At 35.0% G+C, this 19709-nt stretch overlaps 2 protein-coding genes and 1 long non-coding RNA gene across 3 annotated transcripts; all 3 read left to right on the top strand.

The window, feature by feature from the left end:
- Positions 1-35: 35 nt before the first annotated feature.
- LOC104905171 (proline dehydrogenase 2, mitochondrial) lies at positions 36-3260 on the top strand. The gene is made up of 4 exons (XM_010693624.4): positions 36-805; positions 1709-2360; positions 2698-2938; positions 3061-3260. The coding sequence occupies exons 1-4, from the start codon at positions 263-265 to the stop codon at positions 3101-3103; spliced, it is 1479 nt and encodes a 492-aa protein (XP_010691926.1). The 5' UTR covers positions 36-262; the 3' UTR covers positions 3104-3260.
- Positions 3261-6211: 2951 nt separating this feature from the next.
- LOC104905166 (uncharacterized) lies at positions 6212-7929 on the top strand. Its single transcript, XR_791701.4, has 3 exons — positions 6212-6552; positions 7097-7165; positions 7624-7929. It is a non-coding gene; the product is annotated as an uncharacterized LOC104905166 (long non-coding RNA).
- Positions 7930-12504: 4575 nt separating this feature from the next.
- Positions 12505-19406, top strand: LOC104905160 (stress-induced protein KIN2). Its single transcript, XM_010693612.4, has 3 exons — positions 12505-12558; positions 18110-18178; positions 19089-19406. Exons 1-3 carry the CDS (start codon positions 12505-12507, stop codon positions 19161-19163), a joined length of 198 nt encoding a protein of 65 aa, XP_010691914.1. The 3' UTR covers positions 19164-19406.
- Positions 19407-19709: the final 303 nt, after the last annotated feature.

The following is a 19709-nucleotide window of genomic DNA, read 5'->3' on the forward strand; positions in this document are numbered from 1 at the left end:
ACTTTCTCTTCCCTTTTTAACAGTTTAACATTTCTTATTTTTGGAAAACATAAAAAACACCTCAAATTTAACTGTCTTTTTAGTCAATATTTTAAAACAACTACCCCCTTCATTTTCTCTTCTATTTAAACACCATTTCTTTCACTTCACAAACCCAGAAAAACTTTCTACATACTTCTTTTGTATTATAACAAAAACAGAGAGAAAAAAGTTGGAAAAAAACAGGGTAAAAAAGAAAAAAACAGGGGATTTTTACCAATTGATGGCCATCCGAGTTACACAAAAGCTTTTTCAAAGATTTAGCCAAATTACAAGGCCTTTGAGTTCATCTAATTCAAGTATACCCGTTTTACCATTGAATTTCGATGAAAAACCCGATTCTTTTGTTGTAAAACAACCCGAAAACGAGATTTTAAATGGTTCAATTGTGAATTTTGATGATACCCAGAAATTGTTTTCAACGTTTTCTACCACAAAATTGATAAGATCAGTGTTTAATTTGAATATGGCATCAATTGATCCGGTTGTTGATATGGGTATTTGGGTTATGAGATCAAAATTGCTTGAAGTTCCTGTTTTTCGTCAAGCAATTTTAGGGTCAGTTAAACATAGTTTTTATGAACAATTTGTTGCTGGAAAAGATTTAATTGAAACAAGTCAGACGGTTCAAAAAATTTATGATGCTGGATTAAGAGGAATGTTGGTTTATGGGTTAGAACATGCTTATGATAATGAATCTTGTGATCAAAATTTCAAGACATTTCTCAACACTATTGAATCAACCAAGTTCTTTCCTCCATCTTCGGTATGTTTTACCATTTTTTTTAATTTAATTATGTTTTTCATTTCTTAATTTCTTGTTAATATTGAGGTATATATGTTTTTCATAATTTAAACTACTTTAGGTTGATTGTTGTTTTAGATGTTATTTATTCATCTTTGGTTAGATTTATTGTTTGGTAGTTTTGCATGTTTGGTTTTGGTAAGGGATGATAAACATCTAACAGGTCGACGGCATAGATACAAGTTTTCATATAACAAATATTGTTTATACAGTTTTCTCTTATTTGTTATACGAAACACAAACAATATTTGTTACACGAAAAGTTGTGTCATTTAAGTGTTAGAGATTTATCGAACTCTGGTTTTGTGGGGGCTATGTAAAGTTTTCAGGTTTATGTATGCTAACAAAAATTATATGGGGCCTACCATCAAAATTCTACTACAGCGGAGATTGTTGCATCGTTCAGAACCTTTCACTTAAGGTGGAGGTCTGATTCTACAACAACGTTCGTGAAAAAAGATTGTTACATGGTACACGACCTTTCACTTAAGGTGGAGGTCTAATTCTACTACAACGCTCGTGAAAAGATATTATTAGGTGGTTCAGAATCGTTTAATGGACGTCTAGTTCTACAACGTCGCTCGTGAAGAGACATTTTTACATGGTTTAAGATCTTTCACTTAAGGTGAAGGTCATTTCGGAGCGATTTAAGAGATTATTTTCGATTCGAAAGACTATTTCAAGCCAAGATGCATGGATTAGGCATGGATTGGAGGCAATATGATACCAAAGAAGTTCCTTAACCAAACCAAGATAAAATTTGCCAAATTAATGTGCTATGTGTTTCCTTCTCTTTTACTATTAATTTTTAGTTAGCACTTTTATATTTGAGCTAATTGAAGTGGGTGCTTTTTTTTTTTGTAGGTAAGCTTTGTGATTGTGAAGATAAGTGCAATTTGTCCAATGGAATTATTAGAGAGAATAAGTGATTTGTTGAGATGGGAAAAGCAAGACCCATCATTTAAACTCCCTTGGAAACAAAACACTTTGCCAATTTTTTCTGATTCAAGTCCTTTATACCACACTCTTAAAAAACCAGACCCATTAACCTCAAAAGAAGAACAAGATCTTCAATTAACCCTTGAAAGATTAACTAAACTTTGTCAAAGATGTTTAGAGCTTAATGTACCCATAACAGTTGATGCTGAGGACACCAAAATTCAACCCGCGATCGATTATTTAACTTATAATTCAGCCATTGAGTACAACAAATTGGGAGATAGTACCCCAATTGTGTATGGGACACTTCAAGCTTACTTAAAAGATGCAAAAGAGAGATTGTTTTTGGCAACTAAAGCAGCTGAGAAGATGGGTTTACCCTTGGGATTTAAGCTGGTTAGAGGAGCTTATATGTCTAGTGAAAGCAAGTTGGCTAATTCATTAGGGTTTGAGTCTCCTATTCATGATACCATCCAAGATACACACAATTGTTACAATGATTGTGCTTCTTATATGCTTGATAAGATTGTTGATGGGTCCGGTGCCGTGGTCCTTGCTACTCATAATGTCGAATCGGGTACGTAACATGTCCTATATTGTACCTTTAATGAGCAAACTGTTGTTCAATTTTTGGTCACGGTAACATGAACATATCACCCTCAAGTCGTCTAAGTATTAGACAATTAACCGAATTATTTGAAACTATGTTTCTTCAGTGTAAGTCTGTTAGATGGTTTATAAACTTTAACTGTTTAGTTGGTAAATTCTTAGACACATTTCTAGTGGTCCGTAAAAATTAAACGATTTTTAGTTGGTAAAGTTTTGGAAACGTTAAAACTCGAGCTTTATATTTGTCACTTGTGGTATGTTTTTGGGTATTGATTTGTTGTGTGTATGACTTTGATGAATAATAGGAAAATTGGCGGCAACGAAAGCGAGAGATTTAGGGATAGGAAAGGAGCATGAAAGGCTACAATTTGCTCAATTATATGGAATGTCCGAGGCACTTTCTTATGGCCTAAAAAATGCTGGTTTTCAAGTGAGCAAGTACTTAACTTTTGGGCCAGTGGAAGAGGTCATTCCTTACCTTTTAAGGAGAGCAGAAGAAAATAGAGGAATGTTGTCTTCTTCAAGCCTTGATAGGCAACTCATGGGGTAAGGGCCTGTTTTCCGCAACTTATTTTCAGTTCAGTAACTTTTACTTTACTGTAAATCTGTAATTATCTCTTTGAAAAATTACCAACTTGACAATTCTATTTTCTACTTGATGTGTATAGGATGGAGTTGAAGAGAAGACTGAGGGCTGGTTTTGGACTGTGAAATAGTGTTAGGATGTGGAAATGATTTTGTTGTGGTTTTAAGCTTGAAAATTGTTATTATTGTAAATAAATAATGTTGTTTGTAACTATTTTCATTTCTCAGGAAATGTAAATGTTTTTACTCCTTATGTATGGAAATACAACTTCTTTTGTCGTCATGTATATATAATTCTGGCTTATTTTGTTTTTATTTTTCACGGATTTTAATATATACCTATGATTTTCAATTAAGTATCAATAAAAATTAGGGTGAAGGGTGTATTCGACAATAATATTTTGTAATAGTATCAAACTCAATACTTTTGAAACACTTGATATTATTTTTCTTTTAGTGAAAATTAATCGAATAGTAATTAGATTAATTTCTTTCGATGACTAGGTTAATTTTTTTAGGAAAAAAATTTATTTTTATATTAAATTTAGATCGTCTTTTTTGATAATTTTTTGTTACTATGTAAGGATTCAAGAAGTTTTAGTGGATTTATAGTTTATTAATGTGGAAGTTTTATCAAGAATAATGAAAACGATGTGTGGGCAAATCACCGTAAGTTTCAAATAGCTCGACCGTCCTACGTATTACGATGTTGATCAATTTGTTCATAAAATATAATCATGCATGAATTAGGCATTCAGTATTCATATGTATTTGGTCAATTTAAACTATTCAGAAAAGAGAGAAAAATTCAATTTGTTGATTCTTCCAACTACGTATTACGATGTTGATCAATTTGTTCACAAAATATAATCATGCATGAATTAGTTAGTCATTTAATATTTCATAGGTATTTGGTCAATTTAAACTGATTCAAAAAAGAGAGACATTCTATTTGTGATTCTTCTAACTATTCAAAGTTTACCTTTTACTAGTCTCGAATTTTTATCGATTTAAGATAATAATGACGGATTACGTTTACGCAAACAATAATTTTCTTTAATTTGTTCTCTCTAGTAATATCAATAAAACCAGTAATACATATAATAACATCGACCTTGTGACCAATTCACATATTATCATAAATTAAACAATTTAGTCTTGAACTTTTCTTTATGAGTAAGAATATCTCTATAATACTCTCTCGAAAAAAATCTTTATAATGAAGCAATTTAATGGTCCAACAATATAAGTTACTCTAACACAAATTAATTGTCTACTCAAATATAATGTCAAAGTATCCGACTCGACTTTTTTTATATATATAAAAAATCAAGTTTTATTTCTAAAATGAATTATCCTAAAGTATCGTGTCTAATATGATAATACACTTGATTTTTAAGGTAAATAAAGATGTCGAAGTATATAACAATACATTAATGTTGCCTTTTGTTTTGGGCATAGTAGGCCAACTATAAGTCACATGTAATACTCTATGCAATATTGGGATTGTATGTTTGTCGAATCATATAATTCATATTGTATTGAATGCATTGTTTCCGTGTGTACAACCATTGATGATAACAGCTGCTGATGCTGATATGATGTGGAATTCAAGTCATTTGACACGCCAAAATTTCCTCACTTTGAATGCATGTAATATGAACACCCCCATAATATTGGAAAAAGTGTTTTTCACCACTTGTTGAATTGTTTAAGTGGTCCACTGATCTTTTAACTATAATATCTTTATGACTTGTTAGCTGTGTCTGATTGTATATTGTACTCTATTGACTCAACTCTATGTAAACACTAACCACCTGATATAGTAGTAAGATCTTAATTTTGTCATTTAGAGGTTACAAGTTACAAGCTTACAACACTACCATTTAGGGTTTTTGGAATTGTCGAGTGGAGATTTCCTTTTATCTTTCTTTACATTCATAGTTGTTGAAATTTATATGTAGAGAATTTGGTTCTGTAATTGTCTGGAAGTCATTCAAACTCTGATATCTAGAACGAATACGCAGGTAGAAATTGGAAATCTTATAGTTCAAATAAAGGAAAGATCAGCTAATCTTAATTTTATTTCAAGAGTTACAGTGAAAAGAGAGGAAGTGTCAAAGGCTCACTTTCTTGCCTCTAAAGCAAGGAAACAGTAGACTAGTCGTCTTTACTCTTTATTAGCCGTTGTCAAAAAAATATATATATATGTTTCTGTCTAGAAATTAAGGTTAATGATCTGTGTTGAGCAAGTCTCTAATCCAAAGATATGGTTGCTGAGTTGGGTATTTGTTCACAGGAATCCTGCAAAACACGTTAGACCACCCCAGGGGTTTTTCCGAGAACGCCCCCTCCGACGCTCAAGTCAATTGATGATTGAGGTAGAGAGAGAGTCTAGAGTGAGAAGTTCTGGTTAGTTAGGTAAGAATTCAATACCTTTTCCTTGATGGGACAGGGGGTATTTATAGCAGTGAGAATCCCAAGAAGGAGACCTTTTCGATGGGATGGGTTTCCTAGGGATTAGTTGTGTTGCCTTTTCTAGTTGTGATTATTGCTGGCCCACTGGGGAGTCCAAGGAGTTGATGGCCACGTCATGAAGGGTGGGACCTACAATGTCCATGTGTCCGTGCCAGCTGGTGCAAAATCCTTGGCTGGGCAAATGAGCCCAAACAAAATATTTTGCTAACCTTATTAAAAAGAACCATCTCTATTGTACTCTAGTTTGTTTGTTGATTCTTATCATCTTGATCTTTATTTCCCAATTTAACATGTAAATTAGAGTATGGTAAAATATTGGTTGGGAGTGATTAGTTAGTTTTTGTAAAGGTTACTTTTCATGTTTTACAATATCGTCGTTAATTTGTGATCATGTGGAGTACAATGCACAATCGGTAACTTAAAAACTTTGTCTTTTACGTACTCGAGTTTTTATATCATTATTATGACTTATGAGTATTACTTATTTGAAATTTTATGTAGACTTATATGAGCTATTGATAATTTATTCAATGGTTGATATTGCTCAAACTCTACCTTAGCTTGTAGAGTTATTTTACAACTCTAGAAGATTTAAACACGTGAAAAGGTACGGTGTTAATTAGTTAAAAGAAAAACCAAATAAGATAATTAGATAAACTTGATTCATAGGAGAGATTTATTTTCTTACACCAAATCAATGTGTAATCATTGATACCATTATTCTACCTCATAGACTAAAATAGATAAAAGAAGACGTCAACCTCTCTTACAACCATCAACAAAGCTAGAAAGAGGGACAACCATATGTAAGTGAAGGCAATGCCAAAATACCACATCTTCATAAGGGGCTTCCTCAAACTATGGATCTCATATTAACCAAATTACCAGCCACGTGTCAAAAGCTCATTACACTCATTTTGATTGCAAAAACTATAAATACCTTCCTTCCTACTTAAAATCCAATCATCCAAAAAAAAAAAAGCATCATTACAACAACATCTTCTTAAATTAACTCTTAAGCAAAACCCAATTTATTGAAAATGGATACCTCCGACAAAATGGGCTTCAAAGCTGGTGAGACCAAGGGCCAAGCCAAGGTAAATCATATACTAAAAACTATGTTCTAATACTCTCATATAGAGGAGATAAGCGTTACATTTATTTTGTAATGAAGGAAGTATAAACTTTTTTTTTGTTTATTATAAAATTTAGGGTTATACTATATGCAGTCTTTAAGGTTGCATATAAGACATAAATACACTACTTAAAATGAAAGTTATGGAAAAAATTTGCATCAATCGATGTAATAAATGATCAATTAATGCAACTTATTTTCATTTTTAACTTCTTATATACAGTCCTTATGACTGCATATAACTTTTTCCTAGCTAAAATTTGAAAAGGGTACCACTTTCTAGAGTGTTTAGGTTTATCTTTCAAATATATATATCATTCTAATTTAAAACTTTTGTTTTTGTGTACTATGAAATAGTGTTTCTGACTATTGCTTAAAATGGGAACATCAGTATAAATCTCTTAACTAGATAAATTGTTAAAACAATATTTCAATTTAGTTCAGTTTCTCCTAATTCAAAATAACGAAGTTTTAGTAAATTGTTTTTTTTTTGGTGGTGGTTATAGGAGCAAGCCAGCAACATGTCAGAGAAGGCTAGCAATGCTGCTCAATCTGCCAAGGAATCGTGCCAAGAGGTGCACTCCTTTTACCTCCTAGACTTATTACAATTGATACATTTTGATTTTTATAAGTGATACATTTTGATTACTATTACACATTCGCTCATATACATATGTATAGTATATTGTTACATATTTATATGAGCAAATGTAATATGCATATGTATAACAATATATTAGTGGTTTCTTTCTGTATAACAATATATTATATGTATAAAAGAAAGCGTGTCCAATACTAATAAAAAGAGAATTAGTTCAATAGTGACTAGCTAGGTTAATTTCTTTCGATAACTAGTTTAATCCATATAGTGACTAGGTCTACTTTTATATTAAAATTAGAATGTCTCTTTTAATAATTTTTGTATTACATTATATCGTTAGTTTAAAATATATTATCGATATGATTAAAATTTCCTAGGAAGAGATAATAGGTTTTGAATTACTTAATCATTATAATTTGTGTTGGTACGTAGACCGGGTCACAAATGCAAGCTAAAGCAGAAGACGCCATGGAGTCAATGAAGGATGCCATGGGCAGCAAATGAAGCAAAGATTCTTAAGACAACTACGAATTACTGGTTATATTTCATGATTCACTTAAGCTTGGATGTGACAGCTTAATTTACTAGTGCAACTTTCTTTTTTTTTTCTTAGTTTTGGGTTGGTTTTTTCCCCAATGTATGCTCTTTCTATAGAGCTGCCTTTTTGTTGAATAAGAAGCACTGCAAATAATGTAGTTGATTGCTCTTCTCGGATTAATTATACTACTAATTAATTAAGATTTCTGTGAGTCTCATGATTAATTATATACTTCCTCCGTTTCTTTTTAAACGACACATTTCTTGTTTTCACGTTTGCCAATGTATTATTTTAACCATTAATATCTTCAATTATCAATAAGTAAAAATTATAAAAAGTTGATATTAAAAAAATTAACATTCAGACGAATCTAACAAGATCCCACATGACTATGTTTTTCCTAAAATGTAAATCACCAAAGCTATTTAAAGTTTAAACTGTGAATAGTAAACACTATGCAAATGTGTCACCTAAAAAGAAACGGAGGAAGTATTATTTATTGTTTATGTTTCTTTATGACTATCTAAAATACTACTTCCTCCGTCTCAAAATATATTTTTCATTTTCATTTTTTCATGGTAATTTATGCAAGTAGAATCTAAGAGAGATAATAAAGTTTTTTTTGTTCATTTAAATAAAGGGAAAAACTATATGCAGCCCTTAAGAGTTAAGACTGTATATAAGAAGCTAAAAATGGAAATAAGTTGCATTATTTGATCATTTATTATATCGATTTATGCAAAAAAATTCATAACTTCACAACTTATTTCCATTTTTAAGGGTTGCATATAGCATAACCCGTAAATAAATGTTGTATGAAAAAAGATGATTTTAGGAGAGAGAATGGAGAATAATAATTGGTGAAAGAGCAATAAATGTAACATTTTGGTTGAATAAACAAAGGAAAAAACAAAATTCAAGAAGCAAATAAATGATGAGACATGATTTTTTTAGATAAATTACGGAAAAATGTGGAACTATAGATATCCAAATGCTGAACTTCTATACATCGCCCTACTATTACTTAAAATCTCCCCCCAAAAAATTTGAAATTACATTTATAACCTTTTCCTTTTTTATTCTTCAATCACCACCACCACCATTCACCTCCTGCTGGCTGCCACCACCACCACCACTCACCTCCTGTTGGCTGCCACCACCACCCATCCACCTCACTCCACCACCCTCACCTCCATTGAAATCACCCTTCTCTCTCCTTCTTCAACACCATGTGTACCACCACCCTCACCTCCACTTCCTTCGTCGCACACAACCACCACCACTTCCTTCGTCGCGCGTCACCCTTCCCGTAACCACCACCATCTCCATGCAAAAGCTGAAGAAAACTGAAATTTTTTAAAAACACGAATGTCCGGCCAGGACCTAGAGTTAAGGTTACTAGTATGAATAAGAATGGACAATAAATGCTAATGCGATTGTGATGTACGGAAATGATTATGCAAGGTTTAGTTTCCCTCTAAAATACTCGAGTCCTCTCTCGAATGGTCCTCAAGATTAATCACTTAATGAATCAACTAAATCCTCTCTCGAATGGTCTTTAGTCAATTGATTAAGAGATTCGACAAAGTCGGAAAACCCCTAATATAAAGGATCTCTTTAATTTCTACCCAATATCTTAGCCTAGAAATTAAGTTGATTCTTGGGAATGATAAAAGAGTTCAAATTTTGATTTAAAAATATTTAAATTCAAAATACCAAAGTAGAAATGTGATCAATAATATCTATCCTAAGGTTTCAAAACACCAAGATCAATGCATAAACTTCTTTAAAACATCACAATCTCATCAACAAAATATTTTAAACCCTAATTCATACTCTCACCCTAACCCTAGATATGAAACTACTCACTAATCATGGATTTTAAGCAATTAAACATAAAATCTATGACTAATCTAAGGCTAAACATGATTAAGAGATAATTAAACTAATAGAAATCACAATTATGAGACTACGAGAATGAGATCTAATAAGAATAACTAAGAACAAGAACAAACACGAAGAGAATGAAATAAAACTGAAACTTCAAATTAAATTCAATGAAAAGTACCAATGTTAACTGAATCACAAACTATGAATAATAATCTCAAATCTCAATAAAACTCAAGTGTTTATCTCTCTAGTATGAACCTTAAAAAATACTCTCTAAAAACTAGAATAAAGCATCTGTTCAAACTAAAAATCAAAACTATCGTTTTTAATGAAGGCTATATTTTTTTCTTTCCGGAAACGAAGGGTGCGTGCGCACCAAGCAGAGGTGCGGGCACACCAAGCAGAGGTGCGGGCACACCAAGCAGAGGTGCGGGCGCACCTCACCCTTCTGCTTCAAACTTGGACAGTTCAACTTAAAACGAGCATAACTTTTTCGCTTTATATCCAAATCAAGCTTATGACCAGTCGTTGGAAAGATATCGAAATGAGCTTTCACCTTCAACTAGCTAGAATTACCTTCATCCAATTTGTGGTTTGAAAGTTATGTCCATTTGAAGTTCTCTGTTCAAGATTCTGTTGTGCAATGTGCTCCTTTGTGCGAGCGGACATGATATACGGAATGGTGCAAGCGCACCATTTCTCAATGTGTGATTTGTTTTTATTGCTACCTTTTCCAACTTTACAAATCGTAGCCATCTTAGTAGTTTCACCTATATCAAGAACATGGCAAAACAAGGTGAAAGCAAATGTACTAGAAATTCGGTCAAAAATGACTAGTAAATCTAGCAAAATATCACTATGATCAAGAATGATCAATTGAATGAAATAGAAGAGGAAAGGGAAAAGAAAGAGGAAAGAAAGGGGAGAAAGATGATCAAAATAAGCTAAAAGAAGTCCACAAAGTACGTTTGAAAGACACTTATCAACACCCATATTTCCTAGGTCATGTAAAAAAAATATCAACATCCCAGCGACTAGAAATGATGCAACCAAGACTTACAATTTGATTGCAACTCAACGTGAACAACATAACAATAATTTTTTTTTTTATCGCTAAAATGATCTCCATGCAATTAAAGAATTTAAAGTTTGGGCAAGTCATTGTGTCAAAATGATCTCAGCAGTGCCTAAGCTACCTAGACAGTAGTGCCCAGCTAGGACGCGCAAGCCAACACCAAACAATGAGAAATATTTTCCCAGGAAAATATTTCTCTTTGTTTGGTGCTGGCTTGCGCGCCCTGGTTGGGCACTACTGTCTAGGTAGCTTGGGCAAGTCATTATGTTGACAACTGTGATAGTGTTGTGCAAGTTTGTTTGTGGCCCCAACCCCAGCAGGGCGGCATTGCCTCGCCTGGGCAAGCCTGCAACACGTGAATTGGCGGTTTTCAATAATTATCATTGTCTATATTTCCTTATTAGTAGTGTCAATTTTTCCTTAGTAAGATCAACTAAAACTTACTTCTATATTAGTATCACTATATCGAAAGCTAATGGGGGTGTTTGGGGAAGAGAGTTTAGAGGTTTGGAGAGAGTTTAGAGTTTTGACCAATAAAAACTCTAATTTGGGTGTTTGGTGAGAGAGAGGATTAAAGAGAGTTTTGTACCGAAAACTCTTATCAAAACTCTCTTTTGAAAAAGCTGGGTAGAGGAGCTTTTTCATGAGAGTTTTGGAGAGAGAAAAAACAAATGACTATTTTGTCCATATAATTAATACTAAAATTTGTTTTTAAAAAAAACATATGTCCATAAATGTCATTTTACATGCTCTAAAAAGTACAAAACTCTAAACAATCAGCTAAGTGTTACCAAACACCTTTACACAACAATTATTTAAATCAGCAGTCAAATCCTCTGAACAAAAAAGTAATCATCTAACCACAAACTCTAAACTCTAAACTCTAATCACCAAACAGGGCCAATACCTACATTCAACTTGTTTTTTTCTTCCGAAATTTCACTTTAGAATATACTTTATTGATTAGAAGTTTATAATTAACATGTTGATCTATACCTTGAATTATTTATATGGCGCTAGGATTAACCTAGCACGGGTACTATATAAACCCTATTATTAACCTCTGCCTCTATATTATCATTAAGTAATCTTTATTCTCTCCAACACATAAAAAAATTATTTCTCTTCTACCTTTGGACGTAGCTAAAACATGGTTAGTGATCGAACAACGCTAATTCTTATGTCAATTGTTCATTGTTATTTGTTTCGTTAATTGCATCTCACAACATAATATGTATAGGATAATTATATTTCCTCCATTCAATATTACTAGTCACCCTCGATTTTTAGGGTAAGATTTTGACCTTTATTCATTTTTTATGAAGCAATAATAACCAAAAATATTATGACGGAGCATCGGGCTAGATGTAAAATCTATCAAAACTCCTCTTGTAGATCGAGCTTGATGGAAAACCATGAATGCACAATGTCACAATCTCCCATCCTCCCTCTCAACTTCCCATCTAATTTAATCCAACCATTTTATTACCATTATTAAACAATAATTAATAACGGTTCCATTACTGTAAAAATAAACTATACTCCTTTCCAATTATAGTAAATATATTTACCTTATTTTGATTTCCTCAAAGAATGGATCGATCAGAAATTTACGTAACACTCATGCCATGTGTTGAAAGCTCATTCTAACCAAATTGTTAACCACTGATTAAATGTTCAAACATACCTATAAATTCACTCCATCAATTCTTTAATCAATTCATCCATACTTTAATTTTTCAAGAGTTATAAACAAACCAAGAAATCCTATCTCAAAGAGAAAACTCAACCTCGATTATATTCATACAAAATGAACACTGAAAACATGAGCTACCAAGCTGGTCAGGCTAAGGCTGAAACCAAGGTGCACATTTTGAATCTTTTTCCATACTATATATATACTATCTTCGTTTTTAAATAAGTAATGTTACATTCACTTTTTATGGAATTCGATGCGTTTATTTGATCATTAATATCTTTAATTACGCATAAGTATACATTATAAAAAAGTTGATATTTTAAAAAGAATACATTGAGATGAATCTAACAATATCCCACTTGATTATGTTTTTCTTTTTATATAATAGTGAAAAATAGTGTCAAAGTTAGTTGATGAATCGTGTCAATTATGCAACGTTAGGAACTGTGAAATATAATATTAGGTTAAAGCTTGCCTTTCTCATTGATCACTTTACAATATATATATGTGTACATAATAGGAAACCGCTATACAAAGAATATTATCTACAAGGAAACTTGCCACTAAAGTATATATGCGTATCACCCCCCTCAAGTTGGACATGGGTAGGATCAAGAATGCCCAACTTGGATAATAACAAATCAAACTGTGTCTTCCCAAGAGCCTTAGTAAATATATCAGCAAGCTGGGCCTTGGTGGAAACATAAGAAGGAGAGATAAGGCCATCAATGATTGCATCCCGAACAAAATGACAATCCACCTCAATATGTTTGGTGCGCTCATGAAAAACAGGGTTCTTCGCAATATGTAAGGCAGACTGACTATCACAGTACAGAGGAATAGCCTTGGGATGATGAACACCCAAGCTCAATAACAACGCCTTCAACCACTTTAACTCACAAGTGATGGAGGCCATAGAGCGATACTCAGCTTCAGCAGACGAGCGAGAAACGGTGTGCTGTTTCTTAGTCTTCCAGGAAATAGGAGAAGAACCTAAGAAAACCAGCCAACCCGAGAGAGAACGACGAGTGATGGGACATGCAGCCCAATCAGAATCACACCACCCCTGCAAAGACAGCGCACTGTCGGCGCGCAAAAGAATACCCTGACCAGGAGTACCCTTCAAATAACGAACCACACGTAAAGCAGCATCCCAGTGCTCGCTACGGGGTTCCTGCATGAACTGAGACAAGACATGAACTGAGTAAGCTAAATCAGGACGTGTGACAGCCAAGTAAATGAGGCGACCTACAAGACGACGATAGGCCGCAGGATCTGACAGCAAGGGGCCAGAAGCAAGAGCAAGCTGATGATGCTGCTCAATAGGAAACCCACACGGTTTAGAACCTAACAAACCAGTCTCAGAAATGATGTCAAGAGTATACTTGCGCTGACAGAGAAAGATACCAGAAGAGCTACGAGCCACCTCAATGCCAAGAAAATACTTTAGCGACCCCAAATCCTTCATTTTAAAGCAATCAGACAAGTAAGCTTTGAAGGACGAAAGCGCTGCAGAATCATTACCAGAAATGATGAGGTCATCAACATAAACAAGCACATTAAGCTGAGTAGACTGACGAGTGTAAGTGAAGAGAGAATAATCAGAGTAAGACTGCAGAAAACCATAATCACGCAAAGCGGTAACCAGTTTAGCAAACCAACAACGAGGAGCTTGCTTCAAGCCATAGAGAGACTTGCGGAGACGACAAACCAGATTGGGATTAGAAGAAGCAAAACCAGGAGGAAGCTTCATATAAACCTCCTCCTCCAAGTCACCATGAAGAAAGGCATTATGAACATCCATTTGATGAAGTTCCCAATTTTTGGAAGCAGCAATAAGAAAGCCCGAACAGTGGTCATTTTAGCAACAGGAGCAAAAGTCTCAGTATAATCAATGCCAGCCTCCTGATGATTACCCAACACAACCAGGCGAGATTTGAGGCGCTCAACCTCACCAGTAGAATGAAATTTTGTGCGATACACCCACTGACTCCCCAAAGCTCGTTTCCCAGGAGGAAGCTCCTCCAGAGTCCAAGTACCATTAGCTTCTAAAGCCTGTATTTCATCCTGCATGGATGCCTGCCATCCATCACTTCGCATAGCCTCCTTGAAAGACCGCGGTTCAGAGGTAGAAACAACAGCTGCAACAAACTTCAAATAATTTGCAGAAAAATTTGAACAATTTATGTAATGAGCTATAGGATAGGGAGTACCTGAAGGAGAAGATGGAGAGGCAGTAGAGACAGAAGGGCCATCAGAGACGACAGTGTGCGTAACATAATCTTTGAGCAAAACGGAAGGGACCTTAGTCCTCAACCCACGGCCCAAATCATTTGGAGGAGCAGAAAAAGCGGGCGGCCCAGCAGGTGCAGCTGGACCGGGTGATGCCGCGGGCGGCCCAGCAGGTGCGGGCGAAGAGAGAGGAGAGGCAGGTGGGCCGGACTGCTCGGGCGATAGGGGAGAAGAGACGGTTGGGCTGGGCGGTGGATTTATGGGCTGAATCGGTTCGGTTGTGGACCGAGAGACGGGAGAGGAAAGCTCATTTGTGGGCAAGGGCTCATTTGTGACAAGGGAGAAGGTGGAGGATCATTTGTGGGCAAGGGAGAAGGTGTAGGCTCATTTGTGGGTACATTTGTGGGTACATCGGTGGGTATATGTGAGGGCTCATGAATAGGATCAAACTCAGCAAAATCAAAATGCACCAAGTCATCATAAGGGGGCACCACAGTGTGAACATCAATATTAACATCATCAGGAGAAGCAAAGGGATACACATCTTCAAAAAATTTAACATCCCGAGAAACAAAAAATTCTTTGGAGTCAAGATCATACAACCTCCATCCCTTCTTCCCAAAAGGATAACCAACAAACACACATTTCCGACTACGACTAGCAAACTTGTCACCTTTGGTTTTGTGATTATGAGCAAAACAGAGACACCCAAAGGTACGAATAGCAGCATAAGCAGGGGAAAAACCAAAGAGAATATCAAATGGAGATTTATTTTGTAAAGAGGAGAAGGGGTGCGGTTAATTAAATGAGCTGCAGCAAGAACACTTTCCCCCCAAAAATAAATAGGAAGATGAGCTTGAAAGCGAAGAGCACGGCCAACATTCAAGATATGTTGATGTTTGCGTTCCACTCTCCCATTTTGTTGAGGAGTAGCAACACAAGAGGTTTGAAAAATAATGCCAGAAGCAGAGAAATAATCAATCAAGCAATTGAATTCAGTTCCATTATCACTTTGAACAACTTTAATAGTTTGAGAAAATTGACGCTCAACCATAGCTACAAAATTCATAAACATACCAAACACCTCAGTTTTATCCTCCATCAAATAAACCCAAACAGCTCTAGAAAAATCATCAACAATAGTCAAAAAATAACGAGCACCACAAGATGATACATGTCTGTAAGGACCCCACAAATCACAGTGAATCTTTTCAAAAATTCTACTAGCCTTACTATCACTCAAAGGAAACTTGTCTCTAGTATGCTTAGCACGAAAACAAACTTCACAAGCTTTATTCGACAAACTACCCACATGACCACATAGGGGAGGAAGTAACTTCACCACTTTCTCCGAAGGATGACCCATACGACGATGCCACAAATCAAACTCCGCAGAAGCACCATTCACAGCCACTGAATGCACACTGTCACCTCCGTTGAAGTAGTATAGCCCATCCACCCTACGACCCGTTCCAATCAGCTCCTTCATGCGGTCCTGTATAGCACACATGGAAGAGTTAAATTGAACAAAACACTGCAAATCATTAGTCAGTTGTGCAACCGAAAGTAAACTACAACTAAACTGAGGAACAAGAAGAACATTATGAAAGTAATAGAATCAGACAAGCGAACCGACCCCTTTTGAGTAGCCACAACAGTGCTACCATTAGGGAGACCAACAGGGCAGGAAGAAATAGAAACCAAATCAAACATGCCAGAGATATCACCAGTAACATGATGCGTAGCACCACTATCAATAATCCAGGAAGTGGAAAGAAACGTACCGCTAAGACGATCATCAGAAACCTTAGCAGAACCAAATATACCAGCTAAAGCTTTCCACTGCTCAGGAGTGAAAAGTGATGAGGATGCATCGGTCGAAGAAGGAGTAGCCACAGCATGAGCCGTGGCCTTAACAGCGCCACGCCCACGGCCGAGAGATGGCTTCGAGGCACGAGACTTGGGATCCATGCCCTCAGGATAACCCACCAATTCATAGCATGTACTAACATCATGGCCATGCTTTTTGCAATGAGAACAAGGCTAACAAAGTCCAACAACGAGAAATATCGTGGCCGGTTTTGTGACAATGAGAACACGGGGTTCGGTCCGTGGAACCCCTGCCACGGCCAGCAGCAGCCCGGACAGTGAACCCGAGAGCAGGTGGGGCGTCATCCACCGTGGCCTTGGCCGTGCGTACACGCTCCTCTTGCACCACTAAATGGTACGCACGGTCAAGGGAAGGAAGGGGCTCAGTAGACAATATTTGGGTACGCAAACGAGCATAAAATTCAGAATATAAACCCATAAGAAAGTCATGTAATTTCTGCGTTTCCCGACGAGCCTCATGTTCGGCCCCGCTTGACACGCCACACAACAAGTACATGTAATTAAGGGTTCATGTTTCGATAATTCTTCCCACAATACATTCAATTTGCCATAATACGTGGAAACACTCATGGATTTAGTTTGTTCACACTTTGCAATACTAGATTTTATTTGATGAATTCGGGGGCCATTAACAGTAGCAAAGCGAGTTTTAAGATGAAGCCATAATTTACGAGCCTCACGAAACTTAGTAAGCGTACCTTTAACCTCAGGAGAAATAGTGTTCATCATCCACGAAACCAACATGGCATTAACCGTGAGCCAATCGGACTCGGTGTAGGGGCGACGGGGCCGGTGATGGTACCGTCAAGAAAACCGATTTTGCGCCTGGCTTGAAGCGCGAGCAGAGATCCCCCGACCAATCTTCAAAGTTATCGTGCGTAAGACGAGGGGGTGATAAAATCGCCAGGACGATCGCCATGGCTGAGAAAAAACGGGCTATTGATATCAGGTTTAGGAAAGGACGACTCGCCGGAGTCTTTGTCGCCGGCCATGAGGCGGCGGCGGCTGGGAAAAAAAAAAACGGCGGAAGCGAGAGAGAGAGAAAAAAAACTAGGGCTCTGATACCATGTGAAATATAATATTAGGTTAAAGCTTGCCTTTCTCATTGATCACTTTACAATATATATATGGTTAATATAGGAAACCGCTATACAAAGAATATTATCTACAAGGAAACTTGCCACTAAAGTATATATGCGTATCAGGAACAGAGGTAGTATTTGATGTTGTTGTTAAAGTGTTGAGCGGAATCCAAAATTCAAAATTGATTATGGTTTACATCGTTAAAATTTCGTGATTCATGATACACAATTTTTTTTTAATCTAAATAATGTTCCTATTTTAATTTGGTATGACCCCATGATGATAATGTTACCATTTCTAGGTTTCCTTGAAAACTGAAGTGCTTTTGTTTTTAGGTTTCATGAAGGAGATCAATTTTTTTTATTTATTTAGAAAAAATGATTGTTTTTTTATAACAAAATTTTCAGGTCCATTATTGGATTTTTTTTTCCTTCTTGTTTTTAAGCCAAAAAAAATCATAGATAAAATCTTTATCAATGCATTTATTTAGCTAATTTTTATCATCTCACAGGAGAAGGCTAGCTCCATGGCAGACAAGGCTAGCTCAGCTGCCCAATCAGCCAAGGAATCCATGGAGGAGGTCGGACACGTTTAGTTTCTTACATGCTAATAACTCAATATAAGCATGATTTTTAAAGAATACAAATTTCATACTTCCTCCGTTATAATTAAAATAAGACTATAAGAGAAACCCTTATCTTAAAAAGCTCTCACGTAAAAAAACAAAAATAATTCACTTATATTAAAACAGATGAAAATATTTTATAAAGAACATGGAAAGTATCACATTTCATTGCAATTCCATACAACTTAAAATAGGTACTCATTTTACTAAAATGTTGTAACTTAACTATAAGATACTCCCTCCGTTCTTTATTAGTTTACCCGTTTTGACTTTTCACATTTATCGATATAAAACTTTGAGTAATAGTATCTCTAATTATGTATTTGTAAAAATTATAAAAATTTGATATTTCAAAACTACATATTGAGACGAATCAAACAATATTTCACATGATTATATTTTTCCTTACATATAAAGCATAAATGATGGTCAAAGTAACAATGATGAATAGTGTTATAAATCAAAGTGGTAAACTAATAAAGGACGGAGGGAGTACTCCCTCCTTCCTTTATTAGTTTACTCGTTTCTTTTGTACAAAGTTTTAGGAAAAATAATGGTGTGGGTCATAGAAAGAAAGAGAAACTATTATTTTATATTAAAGTTGAATGTATATGTGATGAAAAGTTAGTGGTCCCATTCCAAAAATAGAAACAAAAAAGAGGTACATTAATAAGGGACATTCCAAAAAAGAATAGGGGTAAACTAATAAAGATCGGAGAGAGTATATCTGAATTATACATATATAGGTATCACAAATATGTACATGATATGAATAAATTAAGATACATTTGTGGTATAATTATATAGTTTGTGATATTTATTGAATAATATACACCATAATTATGAAACATATTGGTTGTTGTAGGCTGGAGCACAAATGCAAGCTAAGGCCCGAGACACTATGGATTCAATGAAGGATGCCACCGGAATGAACAAATGAAGCACCTAATTAACTTTATATTAAGCACCTAATTACATTTATATTAATCTAGTTACTTAGGGTGCGTTCTTTTCACCTTAATAAGTGGACGAAGCTTGGATATGGCCAGCTTTTATAGAATTACAATAACAGTATTATTATTTTGTGGTATTTTTTAGGGTTTTGTTTATTTATATTCTAAAAAGGAGGTGCTTTGACCTCTAGATGCTCAATGTAAAATATAGTAATACTCGAGTTCTTTGAACTTCTCAGATTAATTATATGAAATCAAATTTTTCAGAATAAACACAATCTTGTGTTGTTGGAAAATATAATCAAATTGATGTCTTTAAGCTTATAAATGTAGCATAGATCATTCAAAACGCATTTACAAATACTCCCTCTGTTTCGTTTTAAATGCAATAAATAGGTATTACTTTTGAGATTTAAAATATTCATTTGTTGCATTTAAAACGAAATGAAAGAAGTAAAACATGAGGTTAAAATGTTAAGGAAAAATGCATTATGATAATGACATAAATTACAAAAAAATATGATATATTTATT

Source organism: Beta vulgaris, chromosome 2, assembly GCF_026745355.1.
Source record: "Beta vulgaris subsp. vulgaris cultivar EL10 chromosome 2, EL10.2, whole genome shotgun sequence".
NCBI classification, from domain to species: Eukaryota; Viridiplantae; Streptophyta; class Magnoliopsida; order Caryophyllales; family Amaranthaceae; genus Beta; species Beta vulgaris.